This window comes from Balearica regulorum, chromosome 18 (assembly GCF_011004875.1).
Source record: "Balearica regulorum gibbericeps isolate bBalReg1 chromosome 18, bBalReg1.pri, whole genome shotgun sequence".
Classification (NCBI taxonomy): Eukaryota; Metazoa; Chordata; class Aves; order Gruiformes; family Gruidae; genus Balearica; species Balearica regulorum.
In genome coordinates this window covers 2623726-2647774 of record NC_046201.1, presented here as the reverse complement: position 1 = coordinate 2647774, position 24049 = coordinate 2623726, and the positions used below count along the sequence as shown (strand labels likewise).

Genomic DNA, 24049 nt, shown 5'->3' with positions numbered 1-24049 from the left:
CATCTCGGTTATTTTCTCTTGGAAAGTAGCACTATTGTTCTCGGTCAAGATTAGTTTATGTCAAAGGGAATAGAAGAGATTATTATAGAATTTATTTTTCCAGATTTGCCTACCACCGTTCATTAAGGCAGCTGGCATTTCTTTCCCCATTATCATGTATCATTTAGTGCATATTTTCTGTGAAGTTGATTTTTAGATGTGGGATGTGATATATATCCCTTTGTTTATCCTGTGTTTCTTACACGCTGCACAGGAGGTCTGACTTCAGCTGCCTACCTAACTTGAAGCATTATGGTTACAGTTACACTCACTTCAGGAAACAACAGGTACCTTTCAGGGTATCCAAACTGTTTGTGTGGGAAGAAAAAATTGCTTGTAAGCTTTTTTTAGCTCTTAAATCTTTGCTGGTTTTGAGCTGGGAACCTGCAAACAGAGTTGGTGTCTGTGGTGGGCCTAAGAGGCCCATTTTGGGAAGCATCCGACAACAAATTCACTTCCAAGCAGACAAAAGGAAGCGTGACAGAAATGAAACTAGAATGAAACAAGGAGCAGTTACAATAACACACAGCTACTTCCAGAATTTAAAGCTTTTCTTGGGGTTAGTCCCCACAGCTGAGAAGATGATGGGGCAATCTGATAAATGTCAGACAAAAAATGGTATGATGCTGGATAATTCCATTTTGGGCTCTCGTTGCTCCCTAGAAAGCTAGATTTAGTGAAGCTGTGACATTCCCACCTGCCAGTCGGTGTTTGCTTCGTGCCCCACAACACAAAGTTACCTACGATTCTCAGAAATGCCCAACAATTCCCTGCACCCAGACGCGTCCCCAAAATTCCCTATCTTTCTGGCCCTGCCCGAACCTGACCTCGGATGCTACCAGCCACGTACAGACCACATCGGGGCCTCCTGTTTCCCAGGCATTCGCCCTAGCCCCCCCCGCAGCCCCAGCCCCAGCCCCTGCTCCGCTCCTGCCCCTGCCCCAGCCCCAGCCCCGCTCCTGCCCCAGCCCTGCCCCTGCCCCTGCCCCAGCCCCGCTCCTGCCCCAGCCCCTGTCCCAGCCCCGCTCCTGCCCCTGCCCCAGCCCCTGTCCCAGCCCCAGCCCCAGCCCCTGCCCCAGCCCCGCTCCTGCCCCAGCCCCAGCCCCTGTCCCAGCCCCAGCCCCTGCCCCAGCCCCGCTCCTGCCCCAGCCCCAGCCCCAGCCCCTGCCCTAGCCCCGCTCCTGCCCCAGCCCCTGCCCCAGCCCCAGCCCCAGCCCCGCTCCTGCCCCAGCCCCAGCCCCAGCCCCTGCCCCAGCCCCGCTCCTGCCCCAGCCCCTGCCCCAGCCCCGCTCCTGCCCCAGCCCCAGCCCCAGCCCCAGCCCCGCTCCTGCCCCAGCCCCTGCCCCAGCCCCGCTCCTGCCCCAGCCCCTGCCCCAGCCCCAGCCCCAGCCCCAGCCCCAGCCCCGCTCCTGCCCCAGCCCCTGCCCCAGCCCCGCTCCTGCCCCAGCCCCAGCCCCAGCCCCAGCCCCGCTCCTGCCCCAGCCCCAGCCCCAGCCCCTGCCCTAGCCCCGCTCCTGCCCCAGCCCCAGCCCCAGCCCCAGCCCCAGCCCCTGCCCTAGCCCCGCTCCTGCCCCAGCCCCAGCCCCTGCCCCTGCCCCAGCCCCAGCCCCAGCCCCTGCCCCTGTCCCAGCCCCTGCCCCAGCCCCAGCCCCAGCCCCTGCCCCTGTCCCAGCCCCAGCCCCAGCTCCTGCCCCAGCCCCAGCCCCTGCCCCTGCCCCAGCCCTGCCCCAGCCCCAGCCCCTGTCCCAGCCCCAGCCCCAGCCCCTGCCCCAGCCCAGCCCCAGCCCCAGCCCCTGCCCCTGTCCCAGCCCCAGCCCAGCCCCAGCCCCAGCCCCGCTCCTGCCCCAGCCCCAGCCCCAGCCCCTGCCCCAGCCCCAGCCCCTGCCCCAGCCCCAGCCCCAGCCCCAGCCCCTGCCCCAGCCCCAGCCCCTGCCCCTGTCCCAGCCCCAGCCCCTGCCCCAGCCCCAGCCCCTGCCCCAGCCCCAGCCCCAGCCCCAGCCCCGCTCCTGCCGCCGGGGCCGCGCCGCCGCGGGCACTTGGGCGCCACCTGGTGGCAGCCTGCGGAGCGGCCGCGCCCCCCCACCCCGGCCCCCCCCATCGCCCCACGCTGCGCCGGGTCCCCCCCGGCTCCTTCCCCGCTTGTCCCGGCGGGGCCGGCGGAGCCTGTCCTGCTCCCGCTGGGTGGGTGCTGAGTGGCTCCCCGAGAGCGTCTGTGAGGAGACAGGCGCCTTAAACTCAGATGAGCGCCTCAGGCTTAGCCCCCATCTCTGTGTCCCTGTTTCCAGCACTCCTTCGGGGGCAGCTTGGCAGTGAGGGGTGCACAGCATCTGAGAATCATAACGACTTGGGAGGCACGGCGTGCTGTCCCCGCCGACGGATTCCCCGGCCGTTCTTCAAGGGCACGTAGAAAGGCGGTGTTATAAGCACAGCATAAGCAGAGAACCTGTTGTCAGCAAATTCCTGGTATTGCCTGACCATCCTAGGCAAACTTGGGACCAGAGGTTAGGGCTTTCTATAGCTCAGGCTCAGTAGAATAAACCAAACTCAGAAAGAAAATGGTTTTTGGTATAAAAATTGATTTGACATGTGCTTCGTCCAGCTGATTTATTCTATATCATTCCTCTTTATATATAGAAGCAAAAGCTGAGAGGGTGCTTGATTTGCCAGCTTAGGTATATATAGCCAGTCAAAACTGGCTACACTCCACTAGGAACTTTTCAAATAGGGCAATGATCTATTTGTGGCCAAAGATTCTTACTTCAAGAGGTATCAGTGACAAGAAGCAAAAAGCTGCTTGTTTGTTAGGACCAGGGAACATGTGTGCGTGTAGAAAGGCAACGCTAACATTTATTATGTAAAACTACACACAGAAGGGCTCCAAAATAGAAATGCCTTAATAATTATCTCATATTCAGTGCCATGTCCACTTCTGAACGCACATTTTCCATTGAACAGCTTCGTGCGTTCTCTCACGCATGGGAGTAGCTCCAATTAAACATCTGCTGAACCATCTATATCATCATCCTTCTTCACATCCTTTCTTCAGACTCTCCTTCGCAGCGGCATGTGTAGGAAGCTCCACAACTGTCAGGCAGCTGGTCTGCTGCGACTACTGGGCATTGTATTTGTTCCTCGCGTTTCCCCACCTTTGATCACAGGGTGTCTCTCAAACTTGCCTGACAGGGGAGGGACTATTTTTGGTCTGATGTTCGGTCGGCACGATTCCTGCTTAGTCCAGGTGCCAAAATGAGCTGACGGCCTATACGTGACCATTGTACAAAACAGCAGTAGAGAGGAGACAGTCCCAAAGCCTCCCCGATACCCCTGCTCTGTGCTGCGGCTCGGTGGAACGACCGAGCCGGGTGTCTCTAGCAGTAAGTAGAGTTGCCTTTTGGGTGTGTCATAAATTTTCAAATTTTGACTGATAAATGTTTAATTGCAACAGGCGTGCCCTCAGTAGGGCATAAAAAGAGGAATTACACATAAATGGGTAGGTCTCATTTCAGATCTCCAAGTAGAAGTGAAAAAAGACCCTGGTGAGTGTACCCAAGGGGAAACCTTCCTTGCCCGCCCAGGTCAAGGGCCTTACTCATGTTAAGTAAATGTGACCCCACCAATTTCAATGGGACAGTTTCCAGACTGACCTATGGTAGGATGTGAGTCGGGAAACAAAATTTGGTAAGTACTTTATGATAGTTGTTGGAATTACTCACTGTATATATACTGATTAAAACCCCTTCTCTTCAGTGATGACTTTTCCATAGGCAAAAAAACCATCTGTCTTTTGTCACCGGTTTCATCTGCGAGGGCACAGCAGAGTGCCACTCCTCAGTTGGAGCCACTCTGTTACAGGGCCCATAACGCTTTGCCTCACTGGGTCCTCTTCCTCTTTCCTCCCATTTTATCTTTCTTCATGGACAAGTCCTTCACAATCACAGTGTAGTTCCCAGAATACCCCACAAACCATCAACCTTGCACAACTCTCCACACCACCAGCCACAAGCCGTTTCCCAGCACCCTCCAGCAAAACTGTGGCTGACAGTACAGAAGACCAAAACCACAGACTGCCCTTCACTTGGTCTGTCCCAAAGATGTGGAGGGATGAGTTGGAAAACCTTGCGCTGGCATTAGCAATCCTGAGGAAGTTGGGTGCGAAGTTCTAACAGGGAAAAATCACAGCAGAGTGGATGTGTCGCATGTGAGTGTATGTCCGCACGTGTGGATGTGGGACTGAAATAGCTCCCATCACTTTTCTTACGTTAGCCTTAATAAACGGGGACGGTGCCTGCCAATTCCATCTCCAGTTTCATCCCTCTGAAATATGTGCACTTTCACCAGCCGTATATTTGGCCCAGGGTAATTACTATAGTGCTAATTTTACCTGAGATGATGAAAGCACTGGAACAGCCAAACCATATAAAGGGAGGAGATACATACAGCTGATCCAGTCTTCTGGGTCCTTTTTTGAGCAAAGGAAGTCATGGCTTTGACTTGTAGATTTGCTCCTTAGGGAGGCTTCGTCTTGCAAGGGTTAGCCGAAACACGATTGAGGCTAGAGAACAGCGAGGTCAAGGATACTTGTGTGTTGGAAAATGAAAGCACTGAGTACTGAAGTGTTGCCTTGTAGTAAATTACCTTATACAGATTAAATTACTCAAATAGATCTGCTTCTTTTCTTTTCTCTCCTGTGAGGGAAGCCACTTCCAGACACCAAAAGCACAAAGATGCCTGAAAGACTTCTATTTCTTTCTGGACATTCCAAAAAGATTCAAAGTCAATTGACATTTCTAATGAAGATTCAGAACAGACATTTATTCCATCCAAACCAGTTCAGCTTGAAAAAATTATAGTGAAGTATGGTCAGAGGAAAAGCAATTTGCCAGAGCTTGAAGAGTGTGAATAATGCAAAGCAAACAGCTCTCTCCAGCATTCACTTGTGCTTTCAAAATACGCTCGCCTTAATTGTGCACCCATCCTGACTTCACTGGTGGTTCTGGTGACAGCGTCACGGATGGCGATTAAGGAAGGATGAGCTGGTTGGTGATTTCGAACTTCTGTAAACTTTTTTTTAACAGAACACCTAGAAATGATTGACATTGCTGGCACTCGATCCTAAGCACTGGAGCCACCCCATCAGGAAGATGAACAAAGCCGGCCCGTTGTGCTCTGGTCTCGTCTGTTCTGCAAAGGTTTTTATGTCACCTTTGCTGTCAGAGAGCACAAGCACCTTCCAGTACTGTAACAAGCGACATGACGAGCCTCTGTTCATTCTCTTTAGCTCTTTGTCTCTCTCGCTTGCTCTCTCACTCTTTACTCTTTGCCACTGATTGCCTCTACATGTGATCTCTGGCCTTTGTCAAATCAAGATAGTCAGAACCTGGGTGCTGAATGTTCCCTCTGCCCGTGCCCGCCACCGATGGCCTCGCTAGGCGTTTGGCTCCCGAGTTAAGTGTGTGCTTAGATTAAAGTGAAATATGTATCGAAGTGCGGCTCTGAATAAAGGTTTCTGGTCTGAGGCTGCTGAGGAGGAACGTGGACTTCTTGTAATCAGCCCGTCCTCTTCGTGAGCTACAGCCCGGCAGCGTGGTTCTGCAAATCGCTTCACGCCAACAACAAACTGCAGAAAGCGCTAACTGGTGCCAGCCCAGTCCGCAGGCGGTGAAGGGATCGGCAGCCAGCCCTGCCCCCTCCCAGGCAACCTGCTCTCTGCAGCACCATTCACCTGCCTGAAGAGCGAGCAGAGCCCCGGGAAACCTCCAGGGTCCCGGGACTTGTGATGTCATCGGCGGGCCATGATGTCACCAGAACTCACAGTCACCGTGGGCTGCAGCAACTTCGACATTTCACGACTTTCCATACTGATTTTTTAATACTTGATGGGAAATGGCACAGTCCTTTCCCCTCCAGTCTCTGTCACAAGGTTGCTTAATAGGGTTTGGGCATCAGCTCAAATAATATCAGAGGATCAAAGCCAACTTTGGAAGTATTAGGGAGATTACAAAGGAACACATGGCTCATGCCTTCTGAGGAGCAACATTTCCTAGTGCAAAACATCCTTTCCCTCTGTCTCTGCATCCTGATCAGGCCAAAAGAGTGCACAGGACGTGCAGGTTAGGCCAAATTTTAATGCAGGATGCCCAAGGGTGGGTGAGGAATCCTTCTTCCCCTATGCGTCTGCATATAACTAAAGAGCAGAATTTAGCCTGGAGACACAAAATGGCATCAGAAAAGCAAATAAGCAGCACAAGATCACGATAGCAGAAGAAAGGAAGCTGTGGCATTGACTTACTGAAGATTATTTCCTCTCTGACGAAAGATTTTTCAAATCATACCAAGTGTTTTAGTGGGTGGGCCTTGGAGGGCTGGTCCAAATAATCAGTCAAAAACAATATCAGGAAGTTTAACCAACAATTTGAGCTTGGTTTGGTTTTACTCATCTGTTCAATTTTAGTTTTGAGGGAAATTTAGAAAGGTGCCAGCTAATTTAATTTGTCTACCTCCTTCCCAGCCACGCAGGAGTTACGAGCGGGGCTGGACTGCCATTTTGTGCCAGCGATCTACTCCTCTGATTGCCCGGGCGGTGTGTCTCCTGGCCAGGCTCTCCATGCCCAGCTGGGCTTCCTGACAGGGGAAGTACAGGAACGGGGGAGAAGAGATGCCGTGATGGCTCTGAAAGGTCTCGAGGCTCTCCCAGTCAAGGTGGGACTGCTCCACACCAGCTCCAGCACCTCACGGACCCTCTGCGGTGCACCTGCAGACCCACAACGGGAATTGCTGCGTTCAATCAGAGTTGGCAGTGCTTCGAAAGAACCAGCACAAACACACGGAGAGTCACCCAGTCTCCTATCAGGGAGTGGTCTGCACCACCGCCATCAAGATGAAGTTCGCATTTGATGTAAATAGGCACAGTGCTGGCTCCTCAGGAAACTTAAGCTTGTTTTCTACTGTGTTTTTCCTTCCACAATGGCCAGTGTTCTAACTCTCTGTTTTTAGCAAAGTTTATTTGCTTTCCAGGAGAGAAAATAAACTCTGATATTGTCATTTACGTTGTGGCCGTGGACTCCAGGCAAATTCTTAGGTTCTGGTACAAACTGATAGAAAACACGGGGGACATTTGCATCTAAGCTAATATACTAAAATAAAAAGTGTGAGAAAGTAAGGAGAGCAGTAGTTTATGCAATGTTAACATAAATCAGATGCTTCTGAGTTTATAAATGCAGTTTTCACTAGAGTGGATACACTGATAGGTAATAAAATACAGTGATAATAAATGATCATCATCAGAAATGCAACATGCACATTGCAATGCAGGAAAAGCATGTGGGGTTTTAACAGAAGTTCTCTGAGTCACTTCTGGGTGTAGTGTTCTGCTGGTGGAAGCAGATTTCATCATGTACCCACATATTTCACATCATCTTTCTCTCAGGAACTGCCAAACATCACCTGAGAAAGTGAAGCTGCCCGACTTGAATCACTTTGGTGAAACAAGTTGTATAATACAAGTGGGTCGGTCAGGAGGAGAGTTGCAGAAAAGACATGTACTTTGCATTAATTTTGCTTAGAAAAGACAAAAGGTTTCTCGCTCTTTCCATTGCAATTGACTTTTTATTCTTTCTCGCCACTCCCTTTCCCACTGGAACTTTTCCACATTTCTGCCTATGGTGGCACAGACGTGGTGACAAAGGCCGAAGCAGATCTCTGCTTCATCCCTCCTCTTACAGCCACGGTGAAATTAGAGGAAGCACGAGTCTGTAATCATTGCCCCTTCCTCATCCTGCACTGAACACCAGAAGGTAGGTTATCACTTTTTGTTTTATTTTTTTTTTTTTTTTGCTAACCAGAATGCTGTTGTGCCAGAAAGGCTGGTGGTACGGTGCTGCGGGGGCAGAGCGGCGACCAGAAACACACCTTTACCCCCTGCAGCTCTCCCCACCCTCACGCCGTGGCTAACCACCGGTTCTAAGGATCAGCTCCTCAAACTCCGATGCCCCCCAAGGAAGGAGGTTGAGGTTTCATTGCTGCCCACAGCGGAGGGACCCAGCCACGCTCCGTGAGCACAGTGGACTCTGCAGATGGAAATTTGAAAGTTGGCTGAGCACCACGTGGGCTTTTGAGCAAGTAGGTGACTTTGGTGACAGCCCAGAGTAGGGTACTCATTGGAAAACCTTTGAGTATCTCCTCCCTTGAGAGCCCTCCTGCTTACATACAATATTTACATAACCCAAAGTTTGCAAGCCAGAGAAATACAAAGATATTCTTACCCTGTCCTGTTCAGCTGAGCGTGAGCCTATCCTGATTTTAGAAAATCTGGCAGGCCAGTAACGCTAGCAACTGAAGCTGTAAGGAAGAGAATGAAAGTGTAGTCACACAGTTTTGTATGTGTAAGTTGCTGGCTCTTAACCCTTTTCCTTCCAGGAATTGTCAAGTTCCCTATGTCAGCTCCACGGGCATGTTCTCACCACTCTGGCAAGTTTTATTAACCATTAACTCCCTTTCCCTTGAGATACCCAAAGAATGGGAACTATGGAAGATCATTAGATAACTTTGAGATTAATAGGAAAATATTAGCCTTATTAAGATGTAATTGCTTGGTCAGTTGTATCACTTGTACTAAGGTTCTTCTCATTAATGCAAACATACATTCCCCACTGCTGCCTTTGAGGACAAATTGCCACAGCTAACTGATGGTTGGACAGGGAAAAATATAGAATATTGCCATGTCGTAAAGGATGCCAGATGCCCCTTATGTTTACCGGATTTCCAAAAGATTATCCACAATCCTAAATTGTGAAAATCGATCACTAAATGGTAATACAAATATCTTGCTACAGTAAAGCTTCTAGAAAAGAAAGAATGTGCAAGATGTACATTAAATAACAGATTAACATTTCCCAATCATTCTAAGGCCTTTAACTCTACAGAGGTAAGCATCTGTTGAGACCTCACTTTTTACCAACAGGTATTTATCATATTTTGTTGGGTCTGAAAGTTCAGCTGGAAATTAAAGATCCTTTAAAGTAGGTGTCTTAATTTATTAAGAATTGAACCACATGGAATACAGTGTTGGAAGTAAGTTTTCTTTGGCAGAACTTCTTGGGCTGCTGTTGGATTGCTAGTTGTATACAGTTACTGTTCGCTATGGATTACGGTTTGTAATTCATTATTTCACGATTTCTGCACCTTGCTTCCCACACCCACCATCTGCAGTAGCAAACACTGAAAGTATATGCTTAATTTTTTTCGAAGTATAGTCGCTGGTTGGTGATTTGACTTTAGAATAAGACTGAATAAGACAGCCTGAAATCTTAAGCGAAGAGTTTGAACACAAAGTATCTGGGAAAGAAAGACAGAAAAAAACGTGAATGGTGTGTGAGTTCCACTATTCTCAGATATATAAACCAATTCAATATTTCCTATGTCGTATTTCACCCTTTCTATGAACAAACACATTATTATCCAATATAACTGTGTCACCGGCTGCACATCTGTATATCCTATTTGCTTGCAAAGCACAAAATATATTTATTTGCTCTCTCAAGTCTTATCAAACATGTAACTGTCTCCCTATGGAATTTTCATTGGATTTCCCCATTCCTTCTATGACAAATGTGGCTTCATTTTTCCTTGGAGATCCCAGCATTAGACCCATAAAGAACCAGTTAATGTCTAAACCCCAGGGGTTTACTGTGAATGGGGAAACCACCTTTTCCTGATGAATTTTTTCCAGTTGACTTAATGGTTAGAGAAGAAAGACTAACTTATGCCAGTTTACATGCATGGAAATGGTGAGACAAAACAAACAAAAAAAAAAAGCCCAACGCGTTATTTATGGCATTTCTTCTCATCTTGTGGAAACCGACTGCTTTGATTCTACCAGACCGTGTTTTCTTTGCAAGTACAATACAATTAAGCTATTTTCAGCTGGCAATAAAATCCTTGAGAACCAAAGCAGATTTGGCCACTTTAAGAGATGAAGACTAATGCAATCTGATAATTAGGTCATTTCACCGCCAAGACAGAAAAAGCAATTTAATAACATCTCCCGTGCAGTAAGACAGGGGCTAAAGCCTCTGGTCCCAGCTGCCAAGGACTATGTCTGCAATATAACTCTCAAATTTGCTTCCACAGGGCATCTGCAGATCTCTGCAAGGCTGAGGGACAGGGTGGCTGTGATGGGCAGAGGTGAGAACGATGCCGGAAAACAGAAAATGTGGGGAGAAAAAGCCCCTTCTTTCACTGATACGGCCCGACTGACATTTGTCTGAGAAAAAGCATCCTGCTTTGTTGCTGGCTCCTTTTCTTACACCTCCTACACCGGTATGAAATACAAATGTTCTGCCTTCCCAGAGCCCTCCTTATCCCTTGATACCATTTCTTCTGCAGATAGTGGATCTTGTCTTGAAAACTCCTCAGACTATGGCCATTTCACATAGCTCTTTAATATTTCAGTAAGGAGGCTCTGCAGTGAGGCACTAAGAGACTTCTGTAGCTAGACTACCTCAAATTAGAAAACCATTCATTGAGAGAAGAAAAACAAACCCTCACTCTCTCTTGAGGGTTAAATTTTCGGCTGTTTCTCACTCTCTTTGTCCTGGCTTGTTGCAACAGGAAAGGGTTTTTTAGAAACTTTTCTTGTAACTTCAACTTCCCTGTTTGGGGGGTTTGGAAGTACTCCTCTTGCTGAAGTCCACGCAGACCAGAGACGGCTTTGTTACCGTTCTCATTATCTGTATAATAGATTAGAATCGATATTTCATTCTAAGAAGAAGCTTTCTGGGCAGAGCTGCTCCGACTTTAAGAAAGCTGTAAAACAGTCGTGATGTATACGCTGCACCCTTCCTCAGCATGAAATGCTAGATGGCTTGATCTGCAAATCTCTACTGCTGTGAGTAAGTCTTACTCACATCGGCGGATCTGGGATCTCTGGGTCTAGTAGGTCTGTTGTGTTTATCAGCCAGTTTGCATGAGTAAAGGGTGAGTAAGAGTCTACAAGGTCAGGCTGTAATCTGTAATATCTTGTGGTTATTGTGCAGCGAACTGTGTGTATTCTCAGCAGAGCATCCCTTAGCAAGAGCGGATCACAGTTCTGCTTTATTTCACTTACATATAGATGAGCACATACTTCTTCAAGGTGGGTCAAGTTATTGCTGTCTCAGCTGTTCATAGGAAGCCCACATACTCTGAGAAGAACAAGGGATTTTTTTTTCTCTGATATAGGTATATGAACTGTGTAGTATTTCCACCCATGGCTTTCAAATCGTATGGATTTGATGATCTTTGTCTTACTGAATGAATAAAATAATTGCAGTCATTCCCTCTTAGAGAGGTTTTTTCCAGATTCGACATTCATAAGAAACCTACCTGTGTTATGGGACTTTTCTTCCACTTCAAAATGAACAGAATCACTCAAGAATAACTCATAAACAATATGATTGCCCAACATGACAGATTGCTCAATATACACAAGCACTTGTCTTTTCTTTCCCTCTCCTCTGTAAATTTTGCGTATCCTGCACGCATAACACCCGGAACTTTTAAAACCAGCTGCATTTGGCCATTGTATTTGTTGCTGCAATAATGCGGTGCTTCCTCATTCGGAGTATTGGGAACTCGGCAAACGCTGTAAGTGACAGTAATGGCAGTCAGTGGAAACTGTTCAGCAACTGTGTGAGCAGTGTGTTCTTAAAGCCTCTACTCCATGAGAAAGCATTTGGGCAAAGCATTTGCACTGAGTATTTAAAGACAGCTAATGTCAGAGTTGTAAACTTAGGAAACAAATGAGGAGGAGGAGGAGGAGGAGAGCCTAAGCAACTTCGAGTGACTGCAGGCACTGGCATTGCTGTGGAAAGCAGGGAATCATGTTTAGAGCCTGTTCTGGACGTTGTATGGAAGCTCGTCGGAGGAGAGTGGCCGACCCACTTGGACCAGTCCCTCCCTCGGTGGCTCCAGGCAGAAGACCTGGCTGCTGATTAACGCCGTCTTGTCCCAGAAGCACCCCCAGCACCCGTTCTCTGGGTGTCGCAGAGGTTACCGTTGCAGTCCTGGGTTGCAATTCAAGGTATTCACTCCAATTTCTAAAGCCTCGTGTGGTCCGATTCGGCAGTCACCTTCGCTCTGCTTGTCCCAGCCCTCCCCACAGGGCTCCCTGATGCATTTCAGCTGTTAGCACTCGGGAACTCGCCTTTCCGAGGGCAGCAGGAGAGCGCTGCCGCAGCGGACACCTGCCTCGGAAACTAACACCCCTGCACTGTCCATCAGAGCTGGAGTTTGGCAAACTTCAGAGTGTGCTTACAAGGCTGGTTTTGTTCCTGCAAGGCTCCCAGCCAGACATTTCATCCTTGTGTTCTTTGTCTTAGGCCACGTCCACTGTAGGGAGGACAAGCTATTAAAAATCATTTTGATTTGTGCGTATTCCAACAATGGCCAGCCAGCCTGCGGATCGAGCTGCCACAGGTGATCTATGAAACAAAGAAAAGGATCCTACACGCTGCAGCCAGGCAAATACTTCTCTTGCTTCCAGCCTTGCTCCAAAAGATCTCAGGTCAGGGATCAAAGCTCTTGTTTTGGAAGTGACGTTCGATTTCAGTCAAAGAGAAGGATGCTAAGTTAATAGCTGTGCTGCGGTAGGCTTGACTGCTGCTCCTAGTGTGCGTTAGGGTCGGGCGTTTGTGATGGGATACCCTGCGTCGTAGCATTTCTCTTCAGTGAAATAAAGAAAGGAAGAAAAGGAACAAAACTATTCCCTCTCCGGTATTTTTCCTTACTACGCGGGGCCTCGGACACTACCCAGAGCCAAGAAAGCCGGACCGAGTAGGCATACACATCCCACACGGCCCCTTCCCCAGGTCCCACTAAAGTGGTGCAAAAGCCTTTGTGGGCGGGGGGCGGCGGGGGACGGACACCCCTGGCAGGTGCTGGGTGCCCGCGGCCACAACCGGAGGGCACCGGCCGGAGCGGCTGCAAGCGGGGCCCGGGGAACGCCGCTTTGGGCGGTTTAATAGCGGCTCTGCCTCCCCGCAGAACCGAGGGGCCGCGGCCGGCCCCGGCCCCGCAGCTTCACCGGGACCCCCGGCCCCGGCCCCGGCCGCTCCGCCGCTCTGCCCCGGCCCCGCCGGCGGCCCGGCTCGGCTCGGCTCGGCTCGGCCCGGCCTCCCGCCTCCCATTGGTGCGGGGCAGCGCCGAGGGCGGGGACGGCGGAGCCGCTATTAAACATCACATGGCAGCCCGCAAAAAAGGGGCAGCGGCTCATTGAGTGGCTCAGTTGCAAGCGGTGCGGCGGCGGCCGGCGGGCACCCTGGGATTGGCTTGCTGCCTCCCCCCCAGCTGCTGGATCTTACACCCTTTTAACTCTCTAAGCACCTCCTTTAAGGCCACCGGCAGGTAAGGAGCGCCTTCTTTCTACATCTATTCGAGACGCCCGCCCCGCCGCCCCCGAGTGCCGCCCCGGGTGCCAGGGGTAGGGGCGATGCGCCGGTAGCTGTCTCGGTGCACGCACCGGGCCGCGAAATTCCCCAGATAAAGCTTTCCTGGTCGGTGAACGTGTTGCACGCTTCGGCGTAGCCGTTTGGAGGGGGAACTCCTGCATTTCTCATGCACCGTCCACGAGCTATTCTCAGTGCCTAAAATAATTAGATAGGTATGCTGGGAACACTCGAGCATCTGCTTGCAGCATCTGTTTATGTTCATAACTTTCCATGCACCAGCTGCTCACCCCCCACCCTCCCGAGATATTTTATTCCGGGGAAGGGCTGGAAGTTTGCATGACAACCCCGTGTCGCAGAAGTAGCACCGCTCCATCCCTCTCCATTCTTCTCGCCTGTTGTTTCCTGTACAAGAGAGAGGTCAAAAGTATCAAGTCTTAGAGATCAGATGGGTGTTTTTTGAAAGGAGTGTCCGAAATGTTTTGGAGGGGTGTGAAATGAACCTGTAACTTCATTCATTGGCATTATGGAAACGGGGGATTTTCTTTATTTTTCAATCATCCTGACCCAAAAAAAAAAAAAAAAAAAAAAAAAAGGAAGAAAGAAAAAAAAAAAAAGCATTGCATCTGGGAAGCCTGTGAAGAGACTGTATTGTTTCAACTTAGTTCCTGACAGAGGAAAAAATACTGATAAGAAATGGCAGATTTATTTGCGCGGTTCAGCGAGTGCTTTGTCATCTTCCCGGGGCCGGGGCAGCCGGGGACCCGCAGGTGCGGGGCCGGGGCCGCGCCGGTGGCTGGGCTGAGCCGGGACCCGCATCTCCGTCCTCCCCCAGCCCGCTGCCACCTTTCCAGCCCGCAGGCAGTCGGCACTTGTTTCTGGGTTTCAGCCTTACCTTTACACTTGTTTGCTTTTCCATCCTCACAGCCGGTGCATCAAGTACACCCCCTGGTGATGACTATTTCACTTGTAGTTATTTTGTCATCAGCTAGAAATATCCTGAACCCGTCTCCTTTGCAGGACAGCAGATGCAAACGCCACTTGTCCTTTCCTTTCTCCTATTTCTTCACATCATCATAACTGTTCTTTTATTTTTTTACTATTTATTTCCCCCCCTCCACTGCCTGGTGGTGAAGGACAGATCCTTCTCCCGAAGGCAGCTCACCACTTTGCGTAACTTGAGTCCTACCCAAAGCGGTGGAGAAGCCCTGGGGAATGACTTTTAAGTAACGCGGGGGTCTGGAGAAAGGTTCTGGGGATAACCCGTACCCCGCAGCGAGGGAGCGGGGACTGTGGGAACAGGCTTCGCTGGTGCGAGCAGCTCCTTTGTTCTGTTTACCGAGGGCAGCAGGGGAAGGCGCTTGGCGAAGGTAGTGCTGGTGCTCTCTTAGCAACATGTGCCCGGCTCACTCCGCAGGGCTGTGTGGCGTCAGCCTGGGAATAACTGCTCCAAGCGCTCATTAGTGCTCCTCTCTCTACCCCCCCGCCCGGCTCTTTTTGCACTTCAGAGTTCTTGCTCAGTATCAAACCTCCTGCACAAATTCCCTTCGAGCTGTTCGTTGCGGAGTTCAGACGTGCGATGTGAACGTCTTTCCTAGGGGGGAGATCCTGAGGGGGACGCTTGCTAAGGGGAAAGTGGGGGTTTGGGCTCCTCATCGTGGCGTTTGCACAAACGTTAGTTCAGAGATGCTGCGGATGCAGCACAACCCTGTTTTTCTCTGCTCCTCCAAGCATCCCCTCGCAGCAGAGCAAGCCCGGGGCTCTCCCATCCCAACTCATCTCTTCCCGGTAATGCTGCGTCCGTGCCAGTGCTGGTAATTACAAGCTGCGTTGCCCTAGTCTTTTATTCTCTTCCAGGAGGAAAGGTAGCCTGAATTAATTATAATAACACACCTAGTGATGATTGAATTTACAGCTGTGTGTGCGTGTGTCTGGCTGCAGTGCGTTGGGCCCCATTATACAAAGATTTGGGTTGGTTTGTGGGTTCTGGGTTGGCTTCTTTGTCTGGGGAGGATTGCAGGGCTGGTCCCGCACTAGCTTGGCATCTTTGGTGCCACCAACAATTGATAATGCAGTGTGTATGGGGGGACCAAACTTGTTTTACCTTTGAACAGCAGGTGGATTAGCCAAATAAGTACCATTAGATTTTCATGTCAGTTTGGTTATTTGTGGGATTTTTGGGGGGGAACCTCTACTGAAACTCATTGTGAAAGTCAGGGTGAACACCGATCAGGCAGCCAGTGGATCTAGCGGGCATCTTACAGGGCTCGTGCTGCCACGAGCAGGAGCAAGATCAGCCCCGCCGCACTGCCCTGGCCGGTCCCTGCGCGCGGTGCTGGTCGTGCTCCCATCCTGCATTCTCCCCACTCCAAGCACTCGGAAGGAAGAAAGGCAATTTGTGCTGTAAAAGAAAGAAAACTATGTTGCGCTGGAGCATGCCAGACCTTTGCTGTATAAACTTCAAGCGGTCCGTAAAGGCAGCACAGGGTGCCCCCAGGCACACCCCGAGTTTAAGGATCCTTAGAGCCAAACTGGTGCGGGTTTGCTCCCAAGGGCAGAGTGCTGACAGCATCGACAGCGTGCAGCTATGGAGGAGAAATGCTGTGCAGGGTACAGTAGGTAGAAGGTGCTCAGCCATTCAGAGTAGGAAGATACCTAATTTGGGTCCCAAAGTTCTAGATGCAGCCAGCTTGCCGCAGGAAGCTGAAGTGATGATTTCAGTGATTTGTGGAATTCAAACAAATGTCCTTGGGTCAAGACTTTTGTGGGGGGAGCTGAATATTCAGATACTTGAGACTTTACAGCTTATCTTTCCCTCCACCACAAGTTTTCCTCTAAAATCCAAGAGACAATGCAGGAAAAAGAAAAGTCTCTTTTCTTTTTTCTCTTCTTCGAAATAAAGGGTTTCCTAGGCTGTGTCTTTCCATCAGCTTGGAACAAAACAGATTTTGAATGTGGAAGTCAAACATGTCTGTGATTATAGGATGTGGTTTATAGAAGTGAGTGATTTGCAGACCAATGCAACGGTTTTTCAAGAAGTATTTTGTGTGGAATGTATTAACAGTAATTTCACTTTCCCTCTGTGTTCAGGTTTCTAGTAAAGGTATTTTTCAGCCAAAAAAAATAATTTAAGTGAACATTAAAAGAATTCCTTTGTATTTTTGAGAATCATATCCTGATGGGAATCAGAAAGCCCATGATTAAAAAGGTGTGAATCCATACACAGCGCAGGCAAGATAGTCAGATAAGAGGGCAGCTATACATCCCATAAGCCTACATTGCTGAGAGCCGTACTCAAAACCAGGTATTACCGAACCTACCAAAAGCTGCCAAGCTGAAGTCACAGATGACTGCTCTTGGCAAGTGGGCGTTGGGACGCATTCTTGCACAACAAACAGAAGTGAGGGGAAAAGAGAAGGTAAAAGTAAACCCTGAAGAGATTCTAGGGGGAAAACCATCCTGCATGCAACTGCAAGCACAGTGCTGTTCGCTGTTTGTCACCTGCTCTTTTCCTAACAAGTGTGTGCTGACCTAAAGCCCTTGTAACGTGGTTGAAGGATGTGGGAGGGCTGAGAAACTGTTTGAAATCCCTCAAGTTTTTGGAACACCTCTGCAGGGCTTTAGGGGCTGCTTTTGGGAAGGGAGATAAACTCTTATCTACAGCTGTTGTCAGATACGAATCAGAGGAAGAGCCACAGAGTACTGAAGCCGCTTCGTGGGCAGAGGTCATGCTCCTCGGTGGCTACAGTTTTGTTGGGTTTCGGACAAACTCAGATGAGTTTTGATAATACTGATTTACGAAGAGCATCGTGGTTTAACCTCCCACTACTGCAAACGGTACTGAAGTCTCCTGTCCTATGACAAATGGACAGCAGACATTGCTCATCACTCGGTTTTAGTTTTATTTCCTCCATGGGGTGCATGTGTAGACGGAGCAGTTGCATTAATGCATCTCTTCTCCTCTGCAGTACTTCAATTACATTTCCTGATATACAGTACATGACTTAATGGATGACGCATTTGTTAAAAGCTAAACCTGGGTCTAAGCCAGACCTCCCTGAAACAAGTTTGGTGGCTTCTGTCCTCAGGAAGAAGGTTTTGTAGCCTCTCTGCTGAGTCTTAATTGCTGACATTTAAGACCCATGGGATGCTCAGAACCGTTACCCCGTTGGAGATGGAACTGGCTGCCTCGGGCTCCCGAGGGGAAGGTGCTGTACTTGCCACCGAAGGTGTTACGAAGACACTCAGCCGGTCCTACTCCATCTTAGCCTCGTGCTACTTGCATTAGCAGGAGCAGGTGGAGGTTGTTACAGGGTTTAGTTTACTTTGTATGACTTAAGCCTAATGTGAGTGTAAAAACTGCACAGATCCTAACGAGTTGATGGAGTTAAAGAGGAACTAATGCAGCCTTTATTCCTGCCATTTGCAGAGAATACACAACTCCTTTTTTTTTTAGCTTAATTAAATAAAAGAGCTATATGCGATGTAATTTCATGGAAATCACCGACACTTGCATTTTCCAAGTTTATTGCTTTTCTCAGTATGCGTCATCTTCCCTTTTGTATGCTCCCTTGTTTGTCATAGGTAAAACAGTCCAGGAGACACACGTCGTATGTCCCTTTGAACAGATGGATGTTAGCGCTAATTGTTTGTTTCAAACGAAACAGAAAGCACAGTTGTAAATAGCAGATAGATTCTTTGCATATCCAACTTTAAAGTGGATATTGCTTAGAGACTGCATGACATGATCACTTCAGTGCTTTCACTTGGGAAGAGTGATGCCTCTTTGTAGTAATGATGTCACTTCTGTCAATACACAGCTGCGCACGTTGTGCATTCCAGAAGATGCTGTCATTAAGAATAAAGAAACTTTCTGCAGGTCCACAGGAGTCATTTTGCTTGATTCTTTCAGGTTTGATCCCTTATCCTTTTCCTCCGAGATCTAATACGACATTTCTCTTTCTCTTGCAGACCATGCCCTCTCTATGACGGTTACTTGTTAAGCTAACTCTGCATGCCAGAAGACTGTCCTTGGTTGATCCAAGGGCTTTTGGGGACTCCGGCCTCTCCCCAGTTTTTCTGTGTGTGTGTGTTCCTCTAGAACTTTCAAAACTGTTTCTCCAAAGGGTTTTGCAGAAACTTAGACTGTTTTCTAAAGCAGAAGCACCTCAGTCCACAGCAGTAGTGATGGGCAGCGTGCGAACCAACCGCTACAGCATCGTGTCTTCGGAAGAGGACGGCATGAAGCTGGCAACCATGGCCGTTGCCAACGGCTTTGGGAATGGAAAGAGTAAGGTACATACCAGACAGCAATGCAGGAGCCGCTTTGTCAAAAAAGATGGCCACTGCAACGTCCAGTTTATTAACGTGGGTGAGAAGGGACAGCGATACCTGGCAGACATCTTCACCACTTGCGTGGACATCCGCTGGAGGTGGATGCTAGTTATCTTCTGCCTGACTTTCATCCTCTCCTGGCTTTTTTTTGGCTGCGTGTTTTGGTTGATTGCGCTGTTGCATGGGGATCTGGAGAATCAAGAAAATAACAAACCTTGTGTCTCTCAAGTGAGCAGCTTCACCGCAGCCTTTCTGTTCTCCATTGAGACCCAGACCACGATCGGCTACGGCTTCAGGTGTGTCACAGACGAGTGCCCCATCGCAGTTTTCATGGTGGTTTTCCAGTCTATAGTAGGCTGCATCATTGATGCTTTCATCATTGGTGCTGTCATGGCAAAGATGGCTAAGCCAAAAAAGAGAAATGAAACTCTAGTCTTCAGCCACAATGCCGTGGTGGCCATGAGAGACGGAAAACTGTGCCTGATGTGGCGTGTTGGAAACCTGAGGAAAAGCCACTTGGTGGAGGCACACGTGCGAGCACAGCTCCTCAAATCCAGGATCACATCGGAAGGGGAGTACATCCCTTTGGATCAAATAGACATCAATGTAGGGTTTGACAGCGGGATAGACCGCATATTCCTGGTCTCCCCAATTACAATAGTGCATGAAATAGATGAAGACAGTCCTTTGTATGACTTGAGCAAACAAGACATGGACAATGCTGACTTTGAAATTGTAGTAATATTAGAGGGCATGGTGGAAGCTACTGCCATGACTACCCAGTGCCGTAGCTCATATCTGGCAAATGAAATCCTCTGGGGCCACCGCTACGAGCCCGTGCTATTTGAAGAGAAAAACTACTACAAAGTGGACTACTCGAGGTTCCACAAAACATACGAAGTGCCCAACACACCCATCTGTAGTGCCAGAGACTTAGCAGAAAAGAAATACATCCTCTCTAACGCAAACTCCTTTTGCTATGAGAACGAAGTGGCCCTCACCAGCAAAGAGGAGGACGAGATTGACACTGGGGTGCCTGAGAGCATGAGCACAGACACCCACCCGGACATGGACCACCACAACCAAGCAGGGGTCCCTCTAGAGCCACGGCCGCTACGGCGGGAGTCGGAAATATGACTGACAAACTCTTCCTCTCTCTTTTGGTTGAAAGGAAAAAAAAAATAAAAATAAATCTATCGGTCAAAGGCACGTTGACCTGAGAAGTTGGCCCAGAACAGTTTTCAGACAACGGTACTGTTGAAGAGTGGTGTGAAGGCAAGCAGACCTGAGAAACCCGGGCTGGTTTTAGGGCTGTCCTCAGAGGAGGGACGACAGAAAATGAACTCTAAACACAAAGCACTAAACATGTCTAAGTATGAACAGAAGGCACATATGTTGTAGAATAAATTATGTATATATTTTTTTACAAAACTTGAACTTGCAGGCAAGCTTTGGTTGGGTTATTATTATTTTTTTTTCAACTTTTTCCAGAATGCTTCTCTCTAGGGAACAAGAATGTTTTTAATGGCATAACAAAGGCAAGAATCTGCCTTATTATTATTATTATAATTATTTTTTAAAAAGCTGCTGCTAACTACATGAACACAAATGGTTATTTTTGTTGCAGTGTAGTTTTTATTTTCTCTTGTGTAATTTAAAAAAAAAAAAAAAAGTCAGTGTTGAACTTTTTGGGTTGAAAAGCTTGTGATCACTTCAGAGAGGCTGATGTTGCCAGAAAGTCTAAACTCCTTTTGAGGCCAGTAGTTTGATAGCTAGAATCAATTTCTCTCTTTCCAATTACATAAGGGGCATTATGTAATATCAGGCCAATCAGTAGCCTCCAGCAAAATTATGATTTTTGGGGGGAGAATTTAATTCTCTGTCTAAAGGAAAAATGAAATAAAATATATATATACACATAGAAAAAAGTACTAAGTTAAAACTACCTAAATGGATACCAAAGAAAATGCACAGTTTTGCACAGTGGAGTTTATTTAAAAAAAAAAAAAAAAAAAAGAAAAAAAAAGGAACAGGCTGCTTTAAACAAAAAAAATTTCAAACCTCAGACACTTTTTTTTTTTTTGTTTGTTTTTTTTGGGTTTTTTTTTTTTTTTTTTGTTTTTTTTTTTTTTGCTTTTTAAGACCTTTATTTTGCACCTTATTCTAAACGCTTAAGACTCAGATCTAAAGCGAGCTAGGACTCCTCCCCTTTCCCCCCTGCTCTTCTGTAGGGAAATAAATTCCCTTCCTTTCTTGTAAGGAGAAACGCAGTTGGGGGAAAGCAAACAAGCAAACGTCTGTCCTTCCCCGGTCGCTCGCCCAGCCGGGCTGCAGCAGAAGGTCAAGTATTAGTGCACGCATTCCCAAACCCGCGCTAGCCCTCGGCGCTGACCCAGCCTCCGGAAAACTGAGCCACCATCCTCCATGTGCTGCAGGCGACTGACCCGAGCCCCTTGGCCGCCGTTGTCTTACCCGTTAAACCATGCCAGAGACACGCGAAGCTGCCGATCGGTGCTAGAGATAACGCTGCCGGAGCCGGGCGTTGGGGCACAGATGAGCCGAGCGATAGATAAATCCCCGGGAAGAGGTTTTTGAAGAGGAAGGGAGAGGGTAATGGAGAGGAAAAGAGAAAACAACTTTTGTAACACAGCACTTGGGAACGGCACAGGGAATTGTAGCATTTGGTAAAAATGCTTCTTTTCAGCAGGGCAAGGGTGTCAGAAAAAGTGTATTTTTTTTTTCCCCAGCTCATTTGGAGAGGGATTATTTGGGGAGGATGAGGCTGCAAAGCAAGGTCCATCTCCTGCCTCCTCTCCCTGGCAAACACCAACCGAGTGGTCAGTGGATGAGACACAGGTCACCGAGCTCTGAGCAGACCTTGTCACCTTCTGTGAAGCTCTGGCTCTGGCGGTATTTTGGTTCCTTCACCCAGGCGGCTTTAAATTCTCTGTGCCTCTAAGATCAAGGAGACGGCGAAGCTGCGCTTCACGCCTGCTCCCCGAGGAGCAGGTGGAGAGGGGTGGTGGGGACGATAATCCTAGTCAACTCTTGCAGTATTGGATCACTGTATGCCATTAAAAAACAGCTTGTTCTAGGTCTAATGTCTTCTGCAAATGAATATCTGTGAAGGCCTCTGGCCCCTTCCAGCCCTGCCTGAAAGAAATGCCTGCAATGAAACGGTTTCTGCTAAGATGGTATCTACAGTGGGTGGGTTCGAAACTGTGGAAATTCGACGTTGTAAACATGGATTTGACTACTAGAGAGGGCAGATGATTAAGTGCAAGTACTAAGGCTGTTACTGGGGTGGGGGGAACGTAAAAGAAAGGAAAGGCTGAGCATATAAAGGCGGTTTGAGTGCAGTTTCTGGGTCAACAGTAGTGAAGACAACTGAGTGCTGCTAGTGCTGCTGTTGTGATGTTCTTGTAAAAGGAAAATAACTAAACCAAAGAGTATTCAGTGAAACAGAGGGTGCATGACAATGCGATGGGGAAGGGATGGAAAAGGGAGGCTGACTGGGAGAAAGGGGACCTGTTCTCCAGGTCAGCATCCTCCAGGTGCGCAGTGCTCCCACCAAATGATACTTGAGATGTTTGAGGGAGGGATGAGAGACGGGGGACGGGGAAATGCAGAATTCAGCTTGTTTCTTTAAAGCAAAAGAAATTTGGAGAAAAAAAATAAAATAAAATCCCCTCCCCCTTAACATTTCTGGTGCAGAGGTTTTGGGGTTTTTTTTGTTTTGTTTTGTTTTGTTTTTCAAGTCAGTTTTTCAGAAATATTTTTAAAATGTACATTTTATAAAGTTTATCAAGTATTTTCATATTTAAAGCCAAATGTAAATAGAAGTCTGTAAAGGAGGACAAGGAGAAGAAGAAAAAGAAAAGGCCACAAAAAAATATAAATTCTGCTCAGCAGTCTCGGCTAGCTAGTACCTAGATGCTACCGGTTAGCATGATTTTTAGCAAATACTTGCAAGCCTTATAGGATTCCTAATGCTATGAACTTCTCTTTATTTATTTTTAAGCATGGACTTTTAATTTGCAAACATGTTCTAGTTACTGGCATTTTTAAAAGTTACCAGCTTTCCGAGTGCTAGTCTTGTCGAGGGTGTGCATTGAGGTAATCCATTACACTCTCTGCCGCATTCTTTCCTTTTTTTTTTTTTTTTTTTTTTTTTTTAATAACCCTTTGTCTTTGCCGATTGAATCTCACATTGCAGAATTGCACTCAGCCTCTGGCTCCGGGAAGCTGCTAGAAAGAGACCTGCAATGTACACTCCATGGTACCCTTCCCCCTTGCCCATCATTTCTGTATTTCTCAACATGCCGGGGTAAGCCCAGTACACGACAGACTATTGTAGCACACTTCTACAGCAGCAAATTGGGTTAGTCATTTTAAAAAAAAAAAAAAGTTGTTATTTTTAAGGACTACACAGTGACTGACAGCGTTTCTTCAGTTCCCGATGATCCTGGGCCAAGCTGATGCTTAATTAGGGGTCCCTTAAACTGACTGAGCTCTACCCGCAGACTCCCGTGGGCGTTGGTTCGGCCTCTTTATCAAGGATAAAGTTGGCTCAACTGGCTCGCACAGAAGGTTTATACTGTATTTCGCTTAGGGTCTGGGGGGGAATATGTTATTTCTGCCCTTCCCTGAAAATACTTGAATGAGACACATTGTCTAAAACACAATACTGCGTACAGTGGCGAAAAGCATTTCCGAGGCAGGTGGGGATGGATCTCCTCTTTCCTCTGTCTCTTCCGTGCGAGTTGTCCGTGGTTAAGTAGCAAGGGTAGAAATCATTACTTGGTAGCTGTGTCTAGGGATACTCGCTCCCAGCCATGACAAACTTCTGTGTTGTTGTTAGTTTAGCGCTCGCTCTTCTCGGAAAAGACAAAGGGTCCAGATGTTTTATTTGTTCTCTTCGGTCTTCTTTTTCCTAATGGATTACAAGGTAAAACTGAGAAGTACTGTAATGTCTTTAAATTATGGCTGCTCACGACCATTGTAAAGTAGAAGGGTGCTGCATAGTTGCCATCCCACAGCCAACGAAAAACTGATTTTGTAATGACTTTTGGCCTGCAGCTATTGTAAGGTGAACAATCGAGGCATCTGACAGTTGTCCATTACTATTTTCCTGTTTGCAGCCTTTTTGTATCAAAGTCTTCCTAATGTACTGCACAAATTGTGGATTGTACAGATTTTTATATATTATGTCTTATTTTATTATTTCTAAATAAAGAAAAAAAAATGAGAATGAA

At 47.9% G+C, this 24049-nt stretch overlaps 1 protein-coding gene across 1 annotated transcript; it reads left to right on the top strand.

The window, feature by feature from the left end:
• The first annotated feature begins 13273 nt into the window (after positions 1 to 13273).
• On the top strand, positions 13274 to 24049 carry KCNJ2 (potassium inwardly rectifying channel subfamily J member 2). The gene is made up of 2 exons (XM_075770491.1): positions 13274 to 13419; positions 18432 to 24049. The coding sequence occupies exon 2, from the start codon at positions 18648 to 18650 to the stop codon at positions 19929 to 19931; it is 1284 nt and encodes a 427-aa protein (XP_075626606.1). The 5' UTR covers positions 13274 to 13419; positions 18432 to 18647; the 3' UTR covers positions 19932 to 24049.

Excerpts from the sequence above, each read along its gene's own strand:
- KCNJ2 (XM_075770491.1), top strand. The coding sequence starts at position 18,648 with ATGGGCAGCGTGCGAACCAACCGCTACAGCATCGTGTCTTCGGAAGAG.